Source organism: Cebidichthys violaceus, unplaced genomic scaffold, assembly GCF_023349555.1.
Source record: "Cebidichthys violaceus isolate CVI_PGR_0920_01 unplaced genomic scaffold, fCebVio1.0.p SCAF_145, whole genome shotgun sequence".
NCBI lineage: Eukaryota > Metazoa > Chordata > Actinopteri > Perciformes > Stichaeidae > Cebidichthys > Cebidichthys violaceus.
Window position 1 is genome coordinate 70,152 of NW_027176313.1, and position 19,247 is coordinate 89,398.

General features: G+C 43.4%; 1 protein-coding gene across 1 annotated transcript; it reads left to right on the plus strand.

Moving 5' to 3' along the window:
• Positions 1 to 6,999: 6,999 nt before the first annotated feature.
• On the plus strand, positions 7,000 to 19,247 carry acox3 (acyl-CoA oxidase 3, pristanoyl). Its single transcript, XM_068709368.1, has 19 exons — positions 7,000 to 7,152; positions 7,875 to 8,028; positions 8,473 to 8,570; positions 8,670 to 8,805; positions 8,900 to 8,974; positions 9,059 to 9,148; positions 9,285 to 9,428; positions 9,906 to 9,994; positions 11,834 to 11,930; positions 12,910 to 13,092; positions 13,296 to 13,418; positions 13,584 to 13,704; positions 13,818 to 13,940; positions 14,477 to 14,590; positions 14,729 to 14,844; positions 15,546 to 15,720; positions 15,852 to 15,919; positions 16,098 to 16,184; positions 18,124 to 19,247. Exons 2-19 carry the CDS (start codon positions 7,909 to 7,911, stop codon positions 18,241 to 18,243), a joined length of 2,079 nt encoding a protein of 692 aa, XP_068565469.1. The 5' UTR covers positions 7,000 to 7,152; positions 7,875 to 7,908; the 3' UTR covers positions 18,244 to 19,247.

Here is a 19,247-nt window from a genome sequence, read left to right on the forward strand (position 1 = left end):
GGTTTCACGGTATTCATCAATGGTTTGGATGGAGTTAGCCAGAGATGGCATATCTCCTCTTTGGCCAAGGATCTCGAGAAGGACCTGATTTCTTGGCCCTTTTGCTGCCACTAGCAGGAGCGGAGGGGGGACCAAATTAAGCAGATGTGTCCAGGAAGTAGCGAATACTCAGCAGGATCAGATGGCTGCTTGATCCGCCAGCTAATGGAGCTGGGAGACAGGGAGACCTGGAGCTGGATAAATGCCTCGTTTTTTGGTGCTAAGACAATAAAAAATTGGTCTCGTCTGTAGGGGAGGCACCGCGCAAAGTGCTCCTGCTCCTCCCTTTTCTGTTGTCACAAATAGAATAAAGGTTTCACAAAAATTATCAAAGTCTTTTTGAAGAGTATTAGGCTTTTAATAATTTAATCTTATCACAGCCCATCTTATGGTGCCTAAACGGAGAATTGGTCACCTAACATCTCATAGTCTTTCTGTCTGTGTTTTCTTTCATATCTTGAGTACCGCTCATCCATGAGTATTGCAATTTTTTGCACTTTTAATACGTCACTTCGGGGCTCTGCATTCCAGCATGTCATCTGCAGCGGTTGACCCCGGCTCAGTTTACTTAGGCTGCTGGATGTTGGATTTAGCCTGTAGCTAATGCTACATGAATGCCGGACAACTTTACAACGGTACTTTTCTTCATTTCCAAGGAGTCAACAAACACGAGCGGATAGCCTCACAGAAATAGCACCACTCTTACATTGCAACTCAAATAGTGTACGTTTTTGCCAAACACGAACAACGTTGCGGCCACCTTGGCCGATTCCAAGGCACCCCAACCACGGCTGTTCCAACTGAAGTATGCAAAGCAACGGCCGGGCGGGTTTCAAGGCACCCCATGGTGGTTCTTACAACTCTGCAAAAAAAATGCAACAAATTATACTGACCCCACTGACGTTCATATTATCCCAAATTCTCAACTAAGTCCGAGCACAGGGCAAAGTAAACCTTGCAACAGCTACAAGTGGTACCGCAGCTACCCTTCTGCCTAAAGGGACAACCTTTCATAGTAGGACCAGGTGCTCTCTTATTCACAATGATCAGCCCACTTACAACTTGACCATAGATGGCAGAACTGCGGCACACATCAGAATGACACGTCATAGTGGTGGAGTAAGTATTAATGATGTGCATTAAAGGCTGCAAGGTTCAGAAAAAACATTTGGTGGCATCACAATGGTAATCAGCGGGGACTATAGGCGAATCCTGACCATGGTGCCCCATGGTAGCCACACCGAGATAGTAGGAAGATCCTTGAAAAGGAAAAAAATACTTGTGGAGGAATGTTGAGATTTTTTCATCTTACCGAAAAAAGGAGGATCACTAAGGCTGCTGGAGAGCAACAGAACAAAGCAGATTTCATCAAATTCCTGCTTGACCACGGCGAGGGAAAGATTCCTGTGATTCCAGAGGAGGGTGGATTTGCTGTTGAGTTTAGCGAATCGCTCACTCTATGCGGTGAAGACTCAAGGATGTCGTTAGTTGGGTGTATGAGGAGATCCAGATCACCATTGCCGAGTGCAAGTGGCTATGTGAGCGCGTCATTCTGTGCCCGACCAACTCTGAAGTTGACATGGTCAACGAGTACATGACAAAGAATTTCGAGGAAAGGAGCATCTCTGCAGCAGTGTCGACACAGACGAGTCTGACTGTCACCATGTGAGTGACCAACCTGAGTTTCTACATACCCTCTGCCCATCTGGCGTGCCTCCCCATCGCGTAACTCTAAAAGTAGGAATGACGATCTTGCTACTGTGAGACTTCGACCAGCACAGTGGAAGCTCCAATGGGTCAAGATATACGATTGATCAGATACTGCCTCATCTATTGGTTGCAATATCTTTGGTTGGTGTCTTCCCCATTCACTCTGCAGCTTTAGCAGTTTCTGGTAAATACCTGGTTTTCCACGACCATGAAAAATAATAGGGTCAGTAGCTACACGTGGTCTTCTGCACAAGAGACTTCTTTTGGCATGGTCAGTTCAACGTGGCAGCAAGCAGCGTTGGCAGATCAAGCAGGCTTCGCATTCTTGCTCAAGATGAAGAGACGAAGAAGAAGCACCGCTTTCTCAGCAATGTTCTTTACGAAGAGGTGCTGACGAGATCAAAGTAAATCTAAAGGACTGACAGGTACTAAATCATTGACATACGAAGAATACTTGGAAACTTGGTCATGGAGGCATCAAAATGTAATTGAGATGGTAAATTAACAGTGAAAACTCATCATAGCTTAATTTACACCATTATTCCTGATTACACGTCATGTTTACTTGTCCTGATCTTCACCTCCCTACTGGTTTCCCAACAAACAAGGTCCATAGGGCATCTCAATAAATAAACATGTTCTATTATATATATATATATATATATATATATATATATATATATATATATATATATATATATATATATATATATATATATATATATATATGTGTGTGTGTGTTTTATATTATACTGAATATTATTATATGATATATATATATATTTTATATATATATATATATATATATATATATATATATATATATATATATATTATATATATTATTATATTATACTGAAATGCATGTGAGGGTGATGTCCTTACTGCTTTTGATACCTTTTTGCATTAAATCATACTGGGATGTTTGCTGAAATTGATTGGATGTGGCACAGCCCTACCTAGGCAATTTTCCACCAGCCGCCACTGCTCCTGAGGTTCTGTTACTGCTGTTTATGATTTACAGTCCGCATAAACGGAAGTGAATCATTGGCATAAGAAACCTGGACCCAACTAATCCTCCTGAAGTTCAAATGTTACTGTATTTTCTCATTAAGTGCTGATTTTTTGATTGCAAAGTTCTTACATTTTGCTAAACTGTGACATGAAAATGTCTTAGGCAGTCTTAAATCATCTAGCCGCCCCCTGCACTCACCCTGTTACATGAAGTCTTTTAACATCATGTGTAAATATAGTTCTGTATGTTGTTGAGGGTAATATAATTAAGTGTTTTATTGTTGTATTTGTGTTCTAAAAAAACAATAAAAACCAACTCTTGTGGTGTAATAGTAACACATCCGTCCATTGGGTGGAAGATTCCAGGTGCAAGACCTGGCAAGAGTGTGTTGGTTGTTTGCCAGATCACAAATATGGTGTAATCAGTTAGTATGATGAAGATGTTTGGCTTGGCTTTATCTAGTAACATGATGTTTAATTTGTGTTTGTCGTTTGCATTGTGCAACATGTTTGACTTGTCTTCTCTTTTATGGAGTGTTGGTTGTATTCACATCTCAGATCTTTTGCTGATGGACTTGTGTACATGGCAGAGGTCCCGCGTTCTCTGGACACACTGTCTGTTTGCTCAACCCTTTCAGAACAGGCATGCTTTGAACAGGCAGTGCAAGTTTTGGCCAAAGGAAGATTAAACAGAACACAATAGCCCTTGATCTGACAATTTCTTATAAAATATATCAATTTTAGTTTGCTACATTTCATTAAAAAAACGTGCTGGTTAGTTGCACACCTTTTATTTTTAGGCAAGGCAACTTTCTTCAGCAGATGAGACGAGAAGTGACCCTGAATCTAAAGAAACTGGACCAGAACTGTGATACACGGCGCTACTGCTCGTGGAAAAGCGTATTCACCTCAGACCTTCAGAATAAAAGCAGATATGTTTTAAGAGGTTTATAAAAAGAGCACAGTGATTAGGTGTTAAATTAGGTGTGAAGGAGAACATGAAAATGTGGAGGAGTTCAGCCAAAGCGCTGCGACTGTGGAGGGAGACATAGCGTTGCATATTGGGGTGGTGAAGCAACGAGGCGTGAGGAGGAAGTCCAACGAATACAAGCAAAGGGAAAAGTATCTCCTGCAGAAGCAGTTCAGTTGGTGAGGCAGGAGAAGCTGTCAGAGCAGCTTAGGCGCAAAGAGCAAATGACAGTGGAGGCAGTAAGGCATGATAGAATCAGGGTATGGGCAGAGAAGAAGAAGCTGGTGACTCATAGCAGGGGTGATAAACGCAACTTCTGAGGTCAAGTCTGAAACTGAGAAGATTCAAATAATCCTCGAAGCAGCGGTGCATCATCTCGATATGTAAGGATTGAGATGGGAGGAAGTAAGAGATAATCTTAGTTTGAGGGCAAACCAAGAATCGTGTATTGGTGATAATAATAACAATTGCAATACTTAAAATGGAATGCAAGAACTTTGATTGCTACTGGACAGGAGTTTAAGAAATGCAGGAGGGAGAAACCTGAAAAATCATGATTAAAACCAAATTTGGACTTTGTAATATGTAGCAAATAGGCGAGATAGGAAAGGAGAACAAGGAGAGGATTATGTTACTTTTTTACAGTTAGAGTACTGGGTATAGGGAAGGAAATGGAGCATTTGGTAGTGGGAGTGTGGGTTGAAAGGAAGTATTTGTTGGTGATGAATTATTATAATCCATGTTTAAGAATAGCATTAACAAATTTGAAGAAATAGAAAGGCAAGATAGGGCAAGCACAGTATGGCGTGGGGACTTCAAGGCACTTAACACATTATGGGGGAGTGGAATAACACAGAAGAACTATTAGATGAAAGGAATTTAGTAAAACAAGGATCGATGTCAATACAGGAAAGGAGTCTGTACTTCACCTAACACTGGTTTCTGGTTTGACTGGGTAGGAAAAGCAACAGCAAGAAGCCGAGGAGTTTCTGACCGAGAGTTTTGCCCTACTGTAAAAAAAACATTTTTAATCAATGATTTTATTGTTAGGCACAAACTGGACATTTTGTTTTTAACTGAAACATGGTTAAACCAAGATAACAGTGCAGCTGTTCTTATTGAATCAACGCCTCACAACTTCAGTTTCAGGAGTGAAACAAGAGCGCATAAGAAAGGAGGTGGAGTTGCTATTTAATATTTATATATTTAATGATTCTCTTCAATGCAAGCAGATGTCCTTTGGTCATTTTAATTCTTTTGAATATGTGGCTCTGAATTCCACTCAAGCTTTATTCCTAAACATTTACAGACCACCTAAATACTGTGCAACCTTCTTTGATGAGTTCACTGAACTGCTGTCTATAATCTGTATTGATTTTGACTATGTTGTTATTGTTGGCGATTTTAATATCCATGTTGATAATCCCCAGGACAGAGTGTCTATAGAACTATGTGGTGTCCTTGAAAACTATGATCTGACTCAGCATGTGACAGGACCCACCCACAACAGAAGGCACACTCTGGACCTAATCATCACCAAAGGTCTGAACATTTCCAAGGTTGCTGTGACTGATGTTGCACTCTCTGATCATTTCTGTGTTTTCTTTGAGATTGCAATCTCCTTGCACACAAATGTCCAAACCGAGGTTGTGACAAAGCATTACATCTCTGAAAACACCAGTGAACTATTTATTCAGAAGTACTCCTCCACACCAGCCCTCTCTTGCATCTCAGTCAATGAGCTTGTAGATACCTTCAATTCTAAAGTTAAACATGTTATCGATGCCATTGCACCCACTAAAGTGAAGGTTGTCTCGGGTAAGCAGGTGGCGAAAAACAAGTCTCCAGGTTTACTGTGACATCTATAAAGAAAGACTTCGCAATTATAATTTGGAACTTAGAAATGCAAGGCAGATCTGCTGCTACCTCATGAACCATCCCGACCCCTTAGGTGGTCTGGGACCGGTCTACTTTCTGTTCCCAGAATCAGAACTAAACATGGAGAAGCAGCGTTCAGTTCTTCTGCTCCACATATCTGGAACAAAGTCCCAGAAAGCTGCAGGTCTGCAGAGACCCTCAGCTCCTTTAAATCAAGACTGAAGACTTTTCTGTTTGCTGCTGCCTTTAATTGAACCACATTCAAGGATATTAATCAATTTCTGCATTTTACTACTGTATTTTATTTCTTAAACTGCACTGCAACTATTATTCTGTTTTTAGCTTTTTAGTGTTTTAATGAATGTTCTTAATTGTTTTTAAATCTCCTTTTCTTTTGCCTTGTGTTTTGATGCTTTTAATGGTTTTACCGATGGATCAACTACGGACAGTACAGGCGCCGCTGTTGCAGTACCTAGTCCCAAAATTCAAATATTTAAACGCATTTCGAAGTTTTTAGCTGCGTATAGAGTTGAGTTGTATGCAAATTTGATTAGCCCTAGAGTGGCACACATCTCACTACTCGGCCATATACTGTTGTCTCTTACACACACACACACACACACACACACACACACACACACACACACGCACACACACACACACACACACACACACACACACACACACACACACACACACACACACACTATACGCAACCCAATCTGATTGTAATCTATACTCCCAAACTCGTATCATTGCATTACCTACGTCATCTTAACTGCTTTATGTTACTGTCTGTATGTCCGTCTGTCTGCCCTCCATGTTTATGTCTTTTTTTTGTCACATTGCTTCACCAATTAAAAAAAGAATAAGAGGATAAGAGAGATAGAAATAAAAGCATAAAAAAAATAAAAATAAAATAATATATAAAGAAAGAGAAAAAAGGGGACACTAAATTCTAATTGTGTAATTACATACGTATATCACAGACAATGCATGCCATTAATGTTTTTATGGTCTTGTTGATACAGCCTTTAATAGTTTTTATATACAGTTCAAGCTCTTTTTAAAAAAACACCAAATAGATCTTTGGCTTGTAAACTTACACTTATGTTTATAGAATTAAGCAAGAATAAACAATAGATTTATGATATACGCCCTTTCCTATATTTTTTTGCCAAATAGGTAAAGAATCCAAACAAAACATGTTCACAGAATAAGGGTTAGGGGCTCAAGTAATCTGGGTAGAAGGCGCTTCACCAACTTCTCGCGAGAAATGGGAACAATGGGGAACGTTTAGGGTGGGACAACAAAGGAACTGACTGAAACCGGAAGATGGCAGTAGTGCGACCAACAGGATGCAAGCTGCCGTTAAACATCCCAGAAGAAGAAGAAGAAGAAGAAGAAGACGAAGAAGAAGAAGAAGTAGAAGAAGATAAGAGGAGGCACCTCTGGCACAGTTACGAAACCTAGCTGGACTCAGGTATTTGTTCCACAGCTGTCTGAGAAGAGAGACCGCGGTATTAACGGGGGAAGTTAAGGTAAGACTCAACGGAATGTGTTTTCTGGTCCGGACACTTTATTTTTTAGCTAACATTCTAATAAGAACACACTTTAGCTGCTGATATAAATGACTGTGTAACGTTAGTGTTTAGAGTCAACTTAAAGCTAACACAACACAACCGCTAAATGTTTATAAAGACGTCACTGCTTATATCGGAACAGTAGAGCTTTAGCTAACGAACAGTGTAACGTAACGTCAGTGGAAAGAAAAGAAAGTGGAGGCTGTCGCTTCAGTGGACACATTTAAAAACACGGTGTTTGACAGAACGTCCGCGGTCACTTCATCTTCCGAAAAGGCTGCTCGTGCACGCGCAGGTATCTTGTCCAGAGAGGGTCAGTCCAGAGACGGAGTCGACCTTTGCACACCGCTCTGATCGCAGATAGTTTGATTACACTGCGCGAGAGTTTATAGTCTCTGTGAGTTTATCTCAGAACAACCTGTCTGCACACACTTTTAAATTCTTACCCAGAATTTTTGTTTAATAACTTGATGGATGTAACACACATTCATAAAAGGTAATATTCCCCATATCATCAGCTATATTACTGAAAGTCTTGCAACATTCTCAAACTAAATTAAACTTAATACGGTTGTTAGAAACTGATTGCTCCCTAGTAAACCTGTGTCGTACTGGGCCTTAATAACTAACGGATCTGAATTCTTCTCCCGCCGCTCTGCTCTTGTCTGATTTCTTCCCAGAGAGAGCGAAGCGCTTCGGTCCGAACAGCAGACGATGGATCATGACGTGGCTGACCTTCCCAGTGGCCCGCTGGATCTCTACAGGAAAAAAGCCTCTTTCAGCTGGAAGGACATGCTCCTCTTCTTAGAGGGAGAGGACATCCTGGCGTTCAAGGTAGCTGTCGGCATCAAATGCTCTCTGTCGGGACGATATCTGCAGTTTTGTTTTGTCATTAAGTTATAGTTGTAGTCTCTGTAAATAGAGAGAGGGAGAGGAGGGGTGTGACATGCGACGGAAGGTCCCGAGGCTGGAGATCAAACCCCCGCGGTAATGTGGCCGCGCGCTGTCACCAAGTTCATTAAAGCCCCGCTGTTCAGACTCTACTGGTACTATTTTAATAAAAAAAGACACTGCAGCATGTTAGCCACTGACACGCGGTTAACCAATGTAAACTTCTGAACAAGGTCGAGGTAACAAAAATACCTTGTTGTTGTACCTTTTTTTTTTTTATTTTTTTTTATTTTTTATTTTTTTAGTAAGGAGCACATTTTTGGCGCCCATCTAAACGTTCCTCCTCACGTCCTGTCCTGTCCATTTCTCTCCTTCTCTGTGCTGCAGCGCCGCGTGTTGAAGACACTCGAGGATGACCCTCTGTTTGCACGTCAGCCCGGGGAAGACGTCCCTCTAGAGAAAATGAGAGAGCGGACCTTCCTCAGGTATCGTCGTGCAGTAACATTTCACCACCAGCGACATCCTCCGTTATTCGTTTATATTCTGTACGCGGGGATGAAAAGATTCTGATGAAATATCCGCAGGGTGAAGCAGCTCTTCCGCTACAACTTCCTGACAAAAGCCGAGGCGATGGAGAACCCCTGGAAGACTGTGGCTCTCAGTGATTGTCTGGGCATGTATGACTGGGCCATGTCGGCCAAGTACTTCCTCAACAAAGGGGTGAGTTTTCTTTTTTTTCTCTTTTTTTTTTATGACCCTTTAAAGTCACCGTCTCATCCCAGTAAAAGATGCTAAAAAACATCTTCTGTTCCAGATGTTCGGAGCGACTATTGCCAACACGGGATCTGCGAGGCACAGCAAGTATGTCAAAAGTACCGAAGACATGACGGTAAGAGTCCAGCGCTGCTTCGCTCCGCCAGTAGCTCCGCCTTTTTAATCTCACTCGGGTGACATTCGGCGCGTTTGTTCGTAGACGTATGGTTGCTTTGCGCTGACGGAGCTGAGCCACGGCAGCAACACCAGAGCCATGAGGACCACGGCAACATACGACCCCGCCACCCAGGTCAGCGCGCACACACACACACACACACACACACACACACACACACACACACACACACACACACACACACACACACACCCCTAAACGTCCGGCCACATCCCCGGTTGCGGTCTACCTCTAACTTTCTACTCGGCAGGAGTTTGTGATCAACTCTCCGGACTTTGAAGCCGCCAAGTTCTGGGTGGGAAACCTGGGCAAGACGGCGACCCACGCCATGGTGTTCGCTCAGCTCTACACGCCGGACCGGGTGCTCCACGGCCTGCACTCCTTCATTGTGCCGGTACGACTCGTGACCTTCGACCCCTTGCAACAAGTTGCAGCTGGTTGTTATCAGAATCTTATCTGATGTGACTGAAGCCAAGTTGGCGAGGGCAGTGCAGTGTGACAATGGGGGGGGGGGGGGGGGGGGGGGGGGATACATCTTGTGCTTTGTTCAACAAAGTAAACCAGAGAAGTTTACAGTGTGGTCAATGAGAGCAGTTGAAATGTCATTTGATGTCATAACAAATCAGCTTTAAGTCGAGTCACAGTTATTTCAATCATTCAGCTGTTACTTTATCATTCTCTCTTCCAAATAGTCTTTTTAAACTTGCACATTAGATTAAATCAGCCAGACAAACTATTATAATAAAAAGTTAAATATGCAGCAGAGATTCTTCTTGTTGTTCTATTTAATCATTTACTCGGTGTTGTTTTCGTCCAGACTGATTTCACTGAGATGTGTCCCATCCAGTGACTCTGTAACATTGTTCTGCAGGTGAGGGATCCCACGACCCTGCTCGCCCTGCCCGGTGTTCTGGTTGGAGACATGGGCAAGAAGCTGGGCCAGAACGGACTGGATAACGGGTAGGTGACAGCAGAGGGCGATGCCGACAGATTCCGTCTTACTGCCAGAGCACTTTAAAAAGTAACGGTGAACTTTGATTAACAGAAATAAAAGAGATACAATCGCTGAAGTGGAGTGAGTCTCCAAGGCCAAAATAAAAGGAAACCACCAAACTAACTAAGTCTACGGAAACAAACAGAAAAACAAAACTAAACCACCGAACCGTCCACAAAGCTGAGTAAATAGGAGCTATAAGAATCACGACGGCAGCAGCCAACAAACAGCTCAAAGGCCGTAAAGGGCAGGAGCTCTGGTTCCGGTGGGGGTTGACGGACTGAAGTTCAGGTGCGGGCGCTCCAGGCACTAAAAGGGGGCGTGGCAGAGCTGAAACAACAGAGAGAGACACGGCTCTGTTCCAAAAAAAAAAAAAAGAGGCCGGAGGAAAGTCAGTGGACGGAGCAGACGCAGGAGTAGGGTTGGGTACCGAAAACCGGTGCCAATATCAATTTGAAATCAATTTGAAGAAAACAAATTGCCTTGGCAATAAAAAAAAAAAAAAAAGCCTTTCTTTAATGTCGTCAATCGTTGTTTTGTGTGTTTGTTTTTTTAAAGTATCGGTTCAGGCACCGTTTAGGCACCGGTATCATTTTAGCACCGGTATCGGAAAAAACAAACAAACGATACCCATCCCTACGCAGGAGCTCTGAAAGCCTTTCTCATTGTGCACACCCGCAACTTGAAATGGGACGCCGTGGCACCGACCGTGGAGAGCTGGGCCGTCCTTCAATCGGAGGGTCGGCGGTTCGATCCCCGGTTCCGGCTCCGTTGGTCGCACGTCGATGTGTCCTTGAGCAAGACACTTAACCCCAAAAATGACTGTAATGTAATGTAATCCATCCTCACCTTCCACTGGGCAGTACCTCAGTAACGCAGCTAGATGGAGCTACATCCATAGTTTAACGCAGAGACACTTTTGAGACTGCTGCTAAAACGTGCAGAAAAGCAGTTTTCTCCAATATGTCTCATCTTCTATAGTGCAGCTAAGTAATTTATCCAATTTAAATATTTATTGGGTCAAGCTTCTTGAAAAATCACAGTAAATGGGGGCTGGTATTAAACCTCAGTACTTTATTTTGAAAGGATACTTTGTCAGGCGATAAATCAGAAGATCTTTGTGTAAAGATCTTCTGAATATTGCTACAGAAAGACAATTATTATTATTGAATGTAGGTCAATGCTAAAAATGGTCAGTATCCTTTTTGGCTTTTATTGTAAATAAAGATTTAACACTATGCTCCCTAATGCTGTGGCCTTTGTGAGAAACCCACAGTCTAAGAGATGAAATGCAGTTTGGAGCTTTTTGAAATGTGTGTCTCCTTTAGTGTGCAGCTGTGTGGGAGATGAACTGTGTTCTGATTTAGCTACTTCAAGGTTTAAAAGGTCAGATTCTGTCACAGTGATTTTACCAGGTTGTGACATTGAGGATGAAATAGTAACTATAAGAAAAAGAAAAACATTGCTCTGTTTCATTTCCTTAGTCCCTGGCTGTGTCGGTGTCCTGCTTCATTTCAGTGTTTTGGGCCAACAGCAGCAGCAGAAGAAGTAGCAAAGTACTCTGATAAAAGCGACACACCACAAGGCTCAAGATTCTGTCGCTCTGCAAAAAGTCGCACAACGAAATGCAAGTTGTCGTCCCTTAAACTGAAACGGTGAAGGATGAGCTGATGAGTTTTACTGAAGCTGCTCTGTTGTCTGGTGGTCCAATTTGAAGAACATGGCGTAGAAAATGTGCCTTTTTATGAATTTCCTTATTGTCCGTGTCTTTTTACCCAAAGGCCTTTCCATGTCTTTCCCTTCAGGTTTGCTTTGTTTCATAATGTGAGGGTCCCTCGGGAGAATCTGCTGAACAAGACGGGAGACGTTACTCCCGACGGCCGCTACGTTACTCCGATCAAGGTTCGTAGGATTTCTACGGGAGGCCAAAGAAAGCACTCGATGGGAAGGTCCAAGTCTTTTACAGGCAGTTTAATCGAAGCAGTTTAAGTACGAGTGAAAAGCTGTTTTTCTTTTAATTAACTTATATTCTCATTTGTCTCCATCTAAATGAGGTCATTGTATGTGTGTTCATTTCATCGTGGGGGTGGGACGTCTGTTATGGAGGGGCGGGGACTACACTGGAAATTTTGAGATTTATAAACTACACAGATGCAATAATCAGAAGTTAAAAAAAACAACCTAATACGCATGCTTTTTCTGCAATGTTTGTTTCCCAATTACAAACTCTTCAAAAAAAACAAAACAACCTCCTTGTTGCAAACACATGCAGGAACAGATGTGCACAAACAAATGAAGTAGGCAACCTTTGACCTTTTTTTGGGCAGTCAAACGCTGTCTTCACATTATGGCTGCAGTGATTTAATGGTAATGACAACCAGGCCTGGAACATTTCTGTGTGTACCTCCATGAGAGAGGAGTGAAGAGCAAGGACACCTCGCTGACGCTCACTAGGAATAACGATAGGGATACATTTTGCCTTTTTTATGTTTTCGAGTACCTTCGGTGGGGAATTGTCTCTACGGATTGTCTTGAATGTTGACGCCTGCCTCCGTTCACACATGAGCGCATGCAGGGATTGACTGCATCCCGGGTCTGGAAGGGAAACATCCCACCAGGCTGAGTAAACAAGACACCATCTGATTAACACCGTGGCACACCTGGAAAGAGCAACAGTCTGAGCTGTTCTTTAAGAAAATGAAAGACTCTCTGCACACATTTCCTCTTATCTTATGTCTTAAGCAGCTTTCTTTTTGTGCCGCCACCGCAACACAATCTTGTAGGCTTGTGATAAACCCAAGGGAAATCGTAAATATTGAATTGTTCTCTTTTTATTCTCTTGTTCCTCACGTCTCTTCGTCGTGTCTCGTCTCTTCTTCAGGACCCCAACAAGCGCTTTGGGGAGTCTCTGGGCGCCCTGTCGGGGGGCAGGGTGTCCATCACCAGGATGGCTCTGGTCAACCTGAAGCTGGCTCTGATCGCCGCCATCCGCTTCTCAGCCACCAGGAGACAGTTTGGACCCAAAGACATGGAGGAGATTCCTGTGTTGGAGTACCAGTTACAGGTCAGGATGAGAGTACTGTGTCAAAGTTACAAAAGGTTTCTAAATCTGTTACTTCTGTACATCTCTCAGTTTTGAGTGTGTGTGTGTGTGTGTGTGTGTGTGTGTGTGTGTGTGTGTGTGTGTGTGTGTGTGTGTGTGTGTGTGTGTGTGTGTGTGTGTGTGTGTGTGTGTGTGTGTGTGTGTGTGTTTTTTTTTTCCCCCAGCAATGGCGTCTGATCCCGTACCTGGCAGCAGCATATGCTCTAGAACACTTCTCCAAATCCATCTTCATGAACTTCGTTGAGTTTCAGCTCGGACAGATGATGAGGGACAAGAGTGAAAGACAGGTGAGTTAGTGTGTGTGTGTGTGTGTGTGTGTGTGTGTGTGTGTCCATATCCAGAGTTGTCCTTCTGTATGAACTGTGTGTGTGTGTGTGTGTGTGTGTGTGTGTGTCCATATCCAGAGTTGTCCTTCTGTATGAACTGTGTGTGTGTGTGTGTGTGTGTTGCAGGCAGAGATGGGCAGGGAGATCCATGCCATAGGCTGCTCCAGTAAACCTCTGGGCTCATGGACCGCTCAGAGGGGGATCCAGGAGTGCAGGGAGGCGTGCGGCGGACACGGATACCTGGCCAGTCAGTCTATAACTCTCTCACACACACACACACACACACACACACACACACACACACACACACACACACACACACACTCTCAGAGACCTAACTACCGTCTCTCTCTCTTTCAGTGAACCGGCTGGGTGATCTGCGTAACGACAACGATCCCAACTGCACATATGAAGGAGACAACAATGTGTTGCTGCAACAGACCAGCAACTACCTGCTCAGCTGGCTCCATGCTAAACGCAGCGGTCAGTCCACCGTACACCGAGCGACCATTGCAAGCTTTTATTGTCAGTTGGCGAGAGGTAGAGCTGTAGCTGAACCTAGAATTGAGCAATCACTTATTGGTGGTTGACATTATGTCCCGTTGCTAGTGCTGATGTGCCTGCCGCTGTTAAAGGGACCGTTTGGATGTTGTGTGGTTGTACTTCTACATGGTCAGTGTAATACTTGCACTAGATGGAGTTTGGAGTACCAGCAAAGCAACGCACTGCTACGGACAGACAGCAGCTGCTTTTATTTCAGTTGAAGCGTGCGCTACATTTAAAATACTCTCTCTGCTTTATCTTGCTCTCAGACAGCTTTAAGACGGTAGGTGAACCATCGTCTTCTTCTATAATGTCTCTTTCAAGCCGCTTTGAATTCTACCTCACAGAACAGAACTCTGGGGTTTGGTTCTCTTGTCTGTCCTCTGAGCTGGTGGCGTGCCGACAGTGAAATGTGTCCCGCCACAGTTTCCCCGATTGCTCTCTGGAGTCTCAGCTGTCGTGTCGTCTGCTTTCAGACGGTGTGCGGATCCAGTCTCCTCTCCACACTGTGGACTTCCTGGAGGATTCCCACAAGATCCTGGAAAGCAAGTTCACGGCAAGAACAATGGAGGAGTGCATGGACTCTGCAGGTACTGTAGAGTTCAGAAGGGGTTGTTCCCTGAAGTCAACAGGGTTTCTAAATAGACCTCAACGAGTTATCTAACAGTCGCAGATACAGTTTGTGGTTTCTCAGTTTAACTGTTGTTGTTTTTTTGTTGTCACATCAGTGCCACTGGCAGCCTATAAGTGGCTGGTGTGTTTCCTGCTGGAAGAGAGCCGGATGAGGCTCGAACAACAGAGGGCCTCGGGGAAGGACGATTTTGAGGCCCGTAACAACAGCCAGGTAAAACCCTCACACCTTCACACCCTCCTTCCTCCTTCCTCCTTCCTTTGGGTTGTCCATCGCGTCCCATGAGGACTCCTAACTTAGTTTGTGCGGAATCCTTGATGGCTGTAGCTTGCTGTCTTCTCCCCGGAGCGTTGTTATCAAGCTGGGAAGACATTTTATAGATACTTATCCAACCTTTTTGGATAATTTTCAGTTTTCAGGAAATATGAGAAGATGAGACATAATGTTTCATGTCTTAGACCCGCTGATCAGAAACAGAATAAATGGTGCTCAGCTGGTTCTTCATCTGGTTTGTGTTATTATGTCACAAATGAATATGATGCAGGCTGGAGCTCACAGCGTCAGACGGGCGTGTGTTAGGGTTCTGGGAAGTGTGTGTGTGTGTGTGTGTGTGTGTGTGTGTCTGGATTCAGTCACTGGCTTGTTTTGGTTAGCATTAATATGACACGCGCTCATGTTCATGGTAGAAATGTAACCGTTTCTAGAGTCTCTTGGTTTGTTAGTGTTCTTCATGTCTAATAATATAAGATGGGTGGTTGTTCACAGCGCAAATACCAGACGTTTGTAATATATTCACTCATATATTAACATTAAAGGCAAAAGACCGCAAAAAATAATCTTGAAAATAAAATCTAATATTTACTCTTTTTGTGTGTGTGTGTGTGTGTGTGTGTGTGTGTGTGTGTGTGTGTTAGGTTTACTACTGCCGTTCCCTGGCCATCGCCTACATAGAACACAACTGCCTCCAGAGGTTTCACGATCGGACCACTGATGAGGACACACCAGCTGGTCTCAGACCTGTGTTGAGCAAGCTGTGCGCCCTGTATGGGCTGTGGAGCCTCAGCAGCCACATGGCCACACTCTACCAGGGTGTGTACCGTACCCCACACACACACACACACACACACACACACACACACACACACACACACACACACAGTGCATCCATCTAGATCACACATTGCATTGGTGATGATATTCGTGGTCTTGCTCCCGTACAGGTGGGTACTTGAGTGGAAGGAAGCCCTCAGAGTTGGTCCAGATGTCCATTCTCACTCTCTGCTCCCAGGTACAGAAACACTCCACATCCTCTTGTACTATTTCATGGTGTGTGTGTGTGTGTGTGTGTGTGTGTGTGTGTGTGTGTGTGTGTGGTTATTTGGCCTCCTTCTTGTGTCCTTCTATACTTCCTACCTGTCTTTGTAAAGTTCTGGCTCCTCAGCTTAAACTGCTCTTGTCTCCTGCAGCTGAAGGATGATGCCGTAGCACTGGTGGATGTTTTTGCACCTTCTGATTTCATTCTCCACTCGCCCATAGGCAACGCTGATGGACAGGTGAAGACACACACACACACACACACACACACACACACACACACACACACACACACACACACACACACACACACACACACACAAAGCCTAACTATACCCTCAGTATTTAAAGTCGCGAGCATAAATAATGGAAGAATTGTCATAGCAAGACATTTTTAAAGCTTTGATGTTTTGTGGATAAAAACATTTCATCTTCTAAGAATTCTTCACAATAAAAGTCCCACGTTATTTTGTTATTTAAAGGCTTTTATGTTAATCTAGCAAAATCAGGAGATGTTTGTTTTTCATCAGCAGTAATTTAACTCAGAGACTGAGATCTGATCTCGATACGAGCCAGACCACCTCGGCATGTGGTCTGGCTGATCTGATCCCGCTGGGACCAGGATCTGATCTAGGGGCGTGCAGACTCTATATTTGATGACAAAAGTCGCATTGCGGAGAATATTATTGGCCGATGAATAAATAAAAATGTTATTATGGTTCCGATAATGATTTTTTTCTTTTCATATGAATATTAGACCCGTTTACACGAAACGATTGTGTTTTTATTGTAGGTGTGGTGAAGACTCTAAATACTGTTAGATTAGAAAAATGAACGTGTCATTCTAAAAATATGTATTTATCTTCCCATTTCTCCATTGGTAGGATTAACATATAAAGAGACAATAACACCCACCACAGTGACTCAGTCACAGCCCCCCCCCCCACTGGGACACTAAGCCAGTCAGGTTAAGTCTCATTACTGGAAGACGACTGCGTCTCTCCCTCTTCCAGGAAACCGGCGATGACTTTGCTCATAAATTGCCGTTGTTGCCGGTGACCTGCGCTGCACTTCCTTGTTCACACAAAAGGCTCGGCTGAGGCTTGTTTTCCCTGAGACATGAAGACCCGCTGTGTGTTCTGTTACTCGGCCTCAGGGCGGGTCACGTTTATTTGTGCAGAGAAATCGGTTTCTAGAGGCTTCATCTGTAATATTTGGCAAGTTTGACAAAGTTTATAGTTTAAAACCGCTGACGTCCTTTTGTGTCTCTGCTGTGTTACTTTCTGCTTCATGTTCCTTGGTCTGTGACTGTCTTCATTATGGGTCAGAACTAAGTAGAACAAACATTACTAGGCAGCATAAGGTTAGTCTAACTTATTTATTTGTTACTGTTAATGAAGGCGCCAGGGAATTAGAGGTCATAGAAGTCCGATGTGGTTTTTGTATCACGGCTATGAACCAATCAGGTTGCTTGATTTGAGCAACCTGTTTAATTTAAAACCAACTGTTACACAATTAATATGAGGCCTCTGAGGCCTGAAGCTTAATAATGCAGACTGCTTTGAATATGAGTCATGATCAATCTTTATTCAATCTTCCCAACAGCATATAGGGGGAAATCCAATTACACATAGTCCAGCTCCAGACCGTGGTTATCATGTCTTCCTGTAAACTTCTAACAACAATGTAATGATCAGAAACACCGTCGCGTTAATCCTCCGAGTTTCTCAGCCGGGCGTCCTGCAGTGAAATGTAACCACGCGAACACACTTCCTGTTCAGCGGTACAAATAACACGGCGAGGCTCCGAGATTCATCGGATCTGTTTGGGTTGTTTGTCTGAGGTCGGGAAGAGAAGGGGGCTAGTAGTGTGTTTACAGTGTCCTTGAGGTGACCGCGGGGCCTCTTCTGGTGGTTGATGCGGATCCAAACGGCGCTTTGATTGCGTGTCTGGTTGGACAGGAAGTGATGATGAGATTAAACAGGGAGGGAACTCTCTATCGTATCAAAACGAGGCCTGAAACAGATGTCCACCCTCACTACGATCCCCTGTTCTGTGTGTTCAACTACATCCATCGGTCCTGTTGGAAAGGTGGATCAGGAAAATGGTTCCAGAGTTCTTTTGCTCAGACGTTTGGATCAGAGATAAACACCTCCTCTTTGTTTCTCCTCCTCGTAGCTTTACAAGAACCTGTGGGCGACCGTGATGCAGGGCAGCCAGGTGCTGGAGCGGCCTTCCTGGTGGAAAGAGTTCATCTCAGACAAGCCCGTGGTCGGATCCCTCCGTCCCAAACTCTAGAATCCACTCTGGACTACGACTACTGTCTGCAGTCTGAAGTTGAAAACGTGTGTGTGCCTTTTTAAAGAAACTCCAACTGTGCAATTTTAAACGTCTATATGTAAACACACTTTTACAAAAAAAGCCACTTCAGCAGCCACTCCTTCACCAGAGCCAATCAAGATGTCACTTTAAATCATGTTGAACCAAACCTAATAAAAGATTCAATTTAAACCAGTTTTTGAGCCAAATAATCCGTTTCCTCTAAAGGACAGACTCCACTCAATTGAGTTTTATGACGCTGATGCTGATTTTCTTTCAACACACCGGTTCAGCCATTAAATGTTCTGGAGCTGAACCGGTTTGGACCAGCAGGCAGTCTTGTTTTCTTACTGTGCTGTCGTCTCTTTAATTTGTCTATTATTGCTCCATTCATTCTGCAACGTTAGCTAACTAGCTAGCTAAAAAGGTTGTTAGCCAGGAAGCAAACGATAAAGTTTTGTGAAGGAATACAGAGCAGCTGAAGGTCAACGCTCCCCCTCTGTTCTCACCTAGAGTTTATGTATTTTAATCAGCATTATTCTAATTCAGCATTTTTAATTGTGCAACAGAGAAATCTCCGTTTTAAACTGGATCAACAAAATGCAGTAATGCTCTTGAATGAGTAAAACAAACCGTTTGGTGATTACAGAACGCCAATAAGACATTTTAGAATCTTTGGACACATTGTTCTGTCAGCACAAAGGAGAAGGGACGTCTTCAGGTTTTCAGTTGGAGGCCGCACTTCGTGGACGTAATGATTTGTGTGTCAAAGAAAGTCAATCGCCAACATTACCGATCATCTGTTCTATGATATGAACTGAGAATTATACGTGTAAATAATCACATTTCTGTCCTTAACACAGCAATACTGCCATTCTAAGGATATTTATGTATATTTTGTAATTTAATTTCATATTGAATGAAATGTAATAATTAGTGTTTTGATATTTAACACTGCAGATTAAATATATTTAATAACATGA

Excerpts from the sequence above, each read along its gene's own strand:
- acox3 (XM_068709368.1), top strand. The coding sequence starts at position 7,909 with ATGGATCATGACGTGGCTGACCTTCCCAGTGGCCCGCTGGATCTCTAC. Across the intron at positions 9,149-9,284 it reads CATACGACCCCGCCACCCAG|GAGTTTGTGATCAACTCTCC; the intron begins GTCAGCGCGCAC and ends TCTACTCGGCAG. Across the intron at positions 16,185-18,123 it reads TAGGCAACGCTGATGGACAG|CTTTACAAGAACCTGTGGGC; the intron begins GTGAAGACACAC and ends TCCTCCTCGTAG.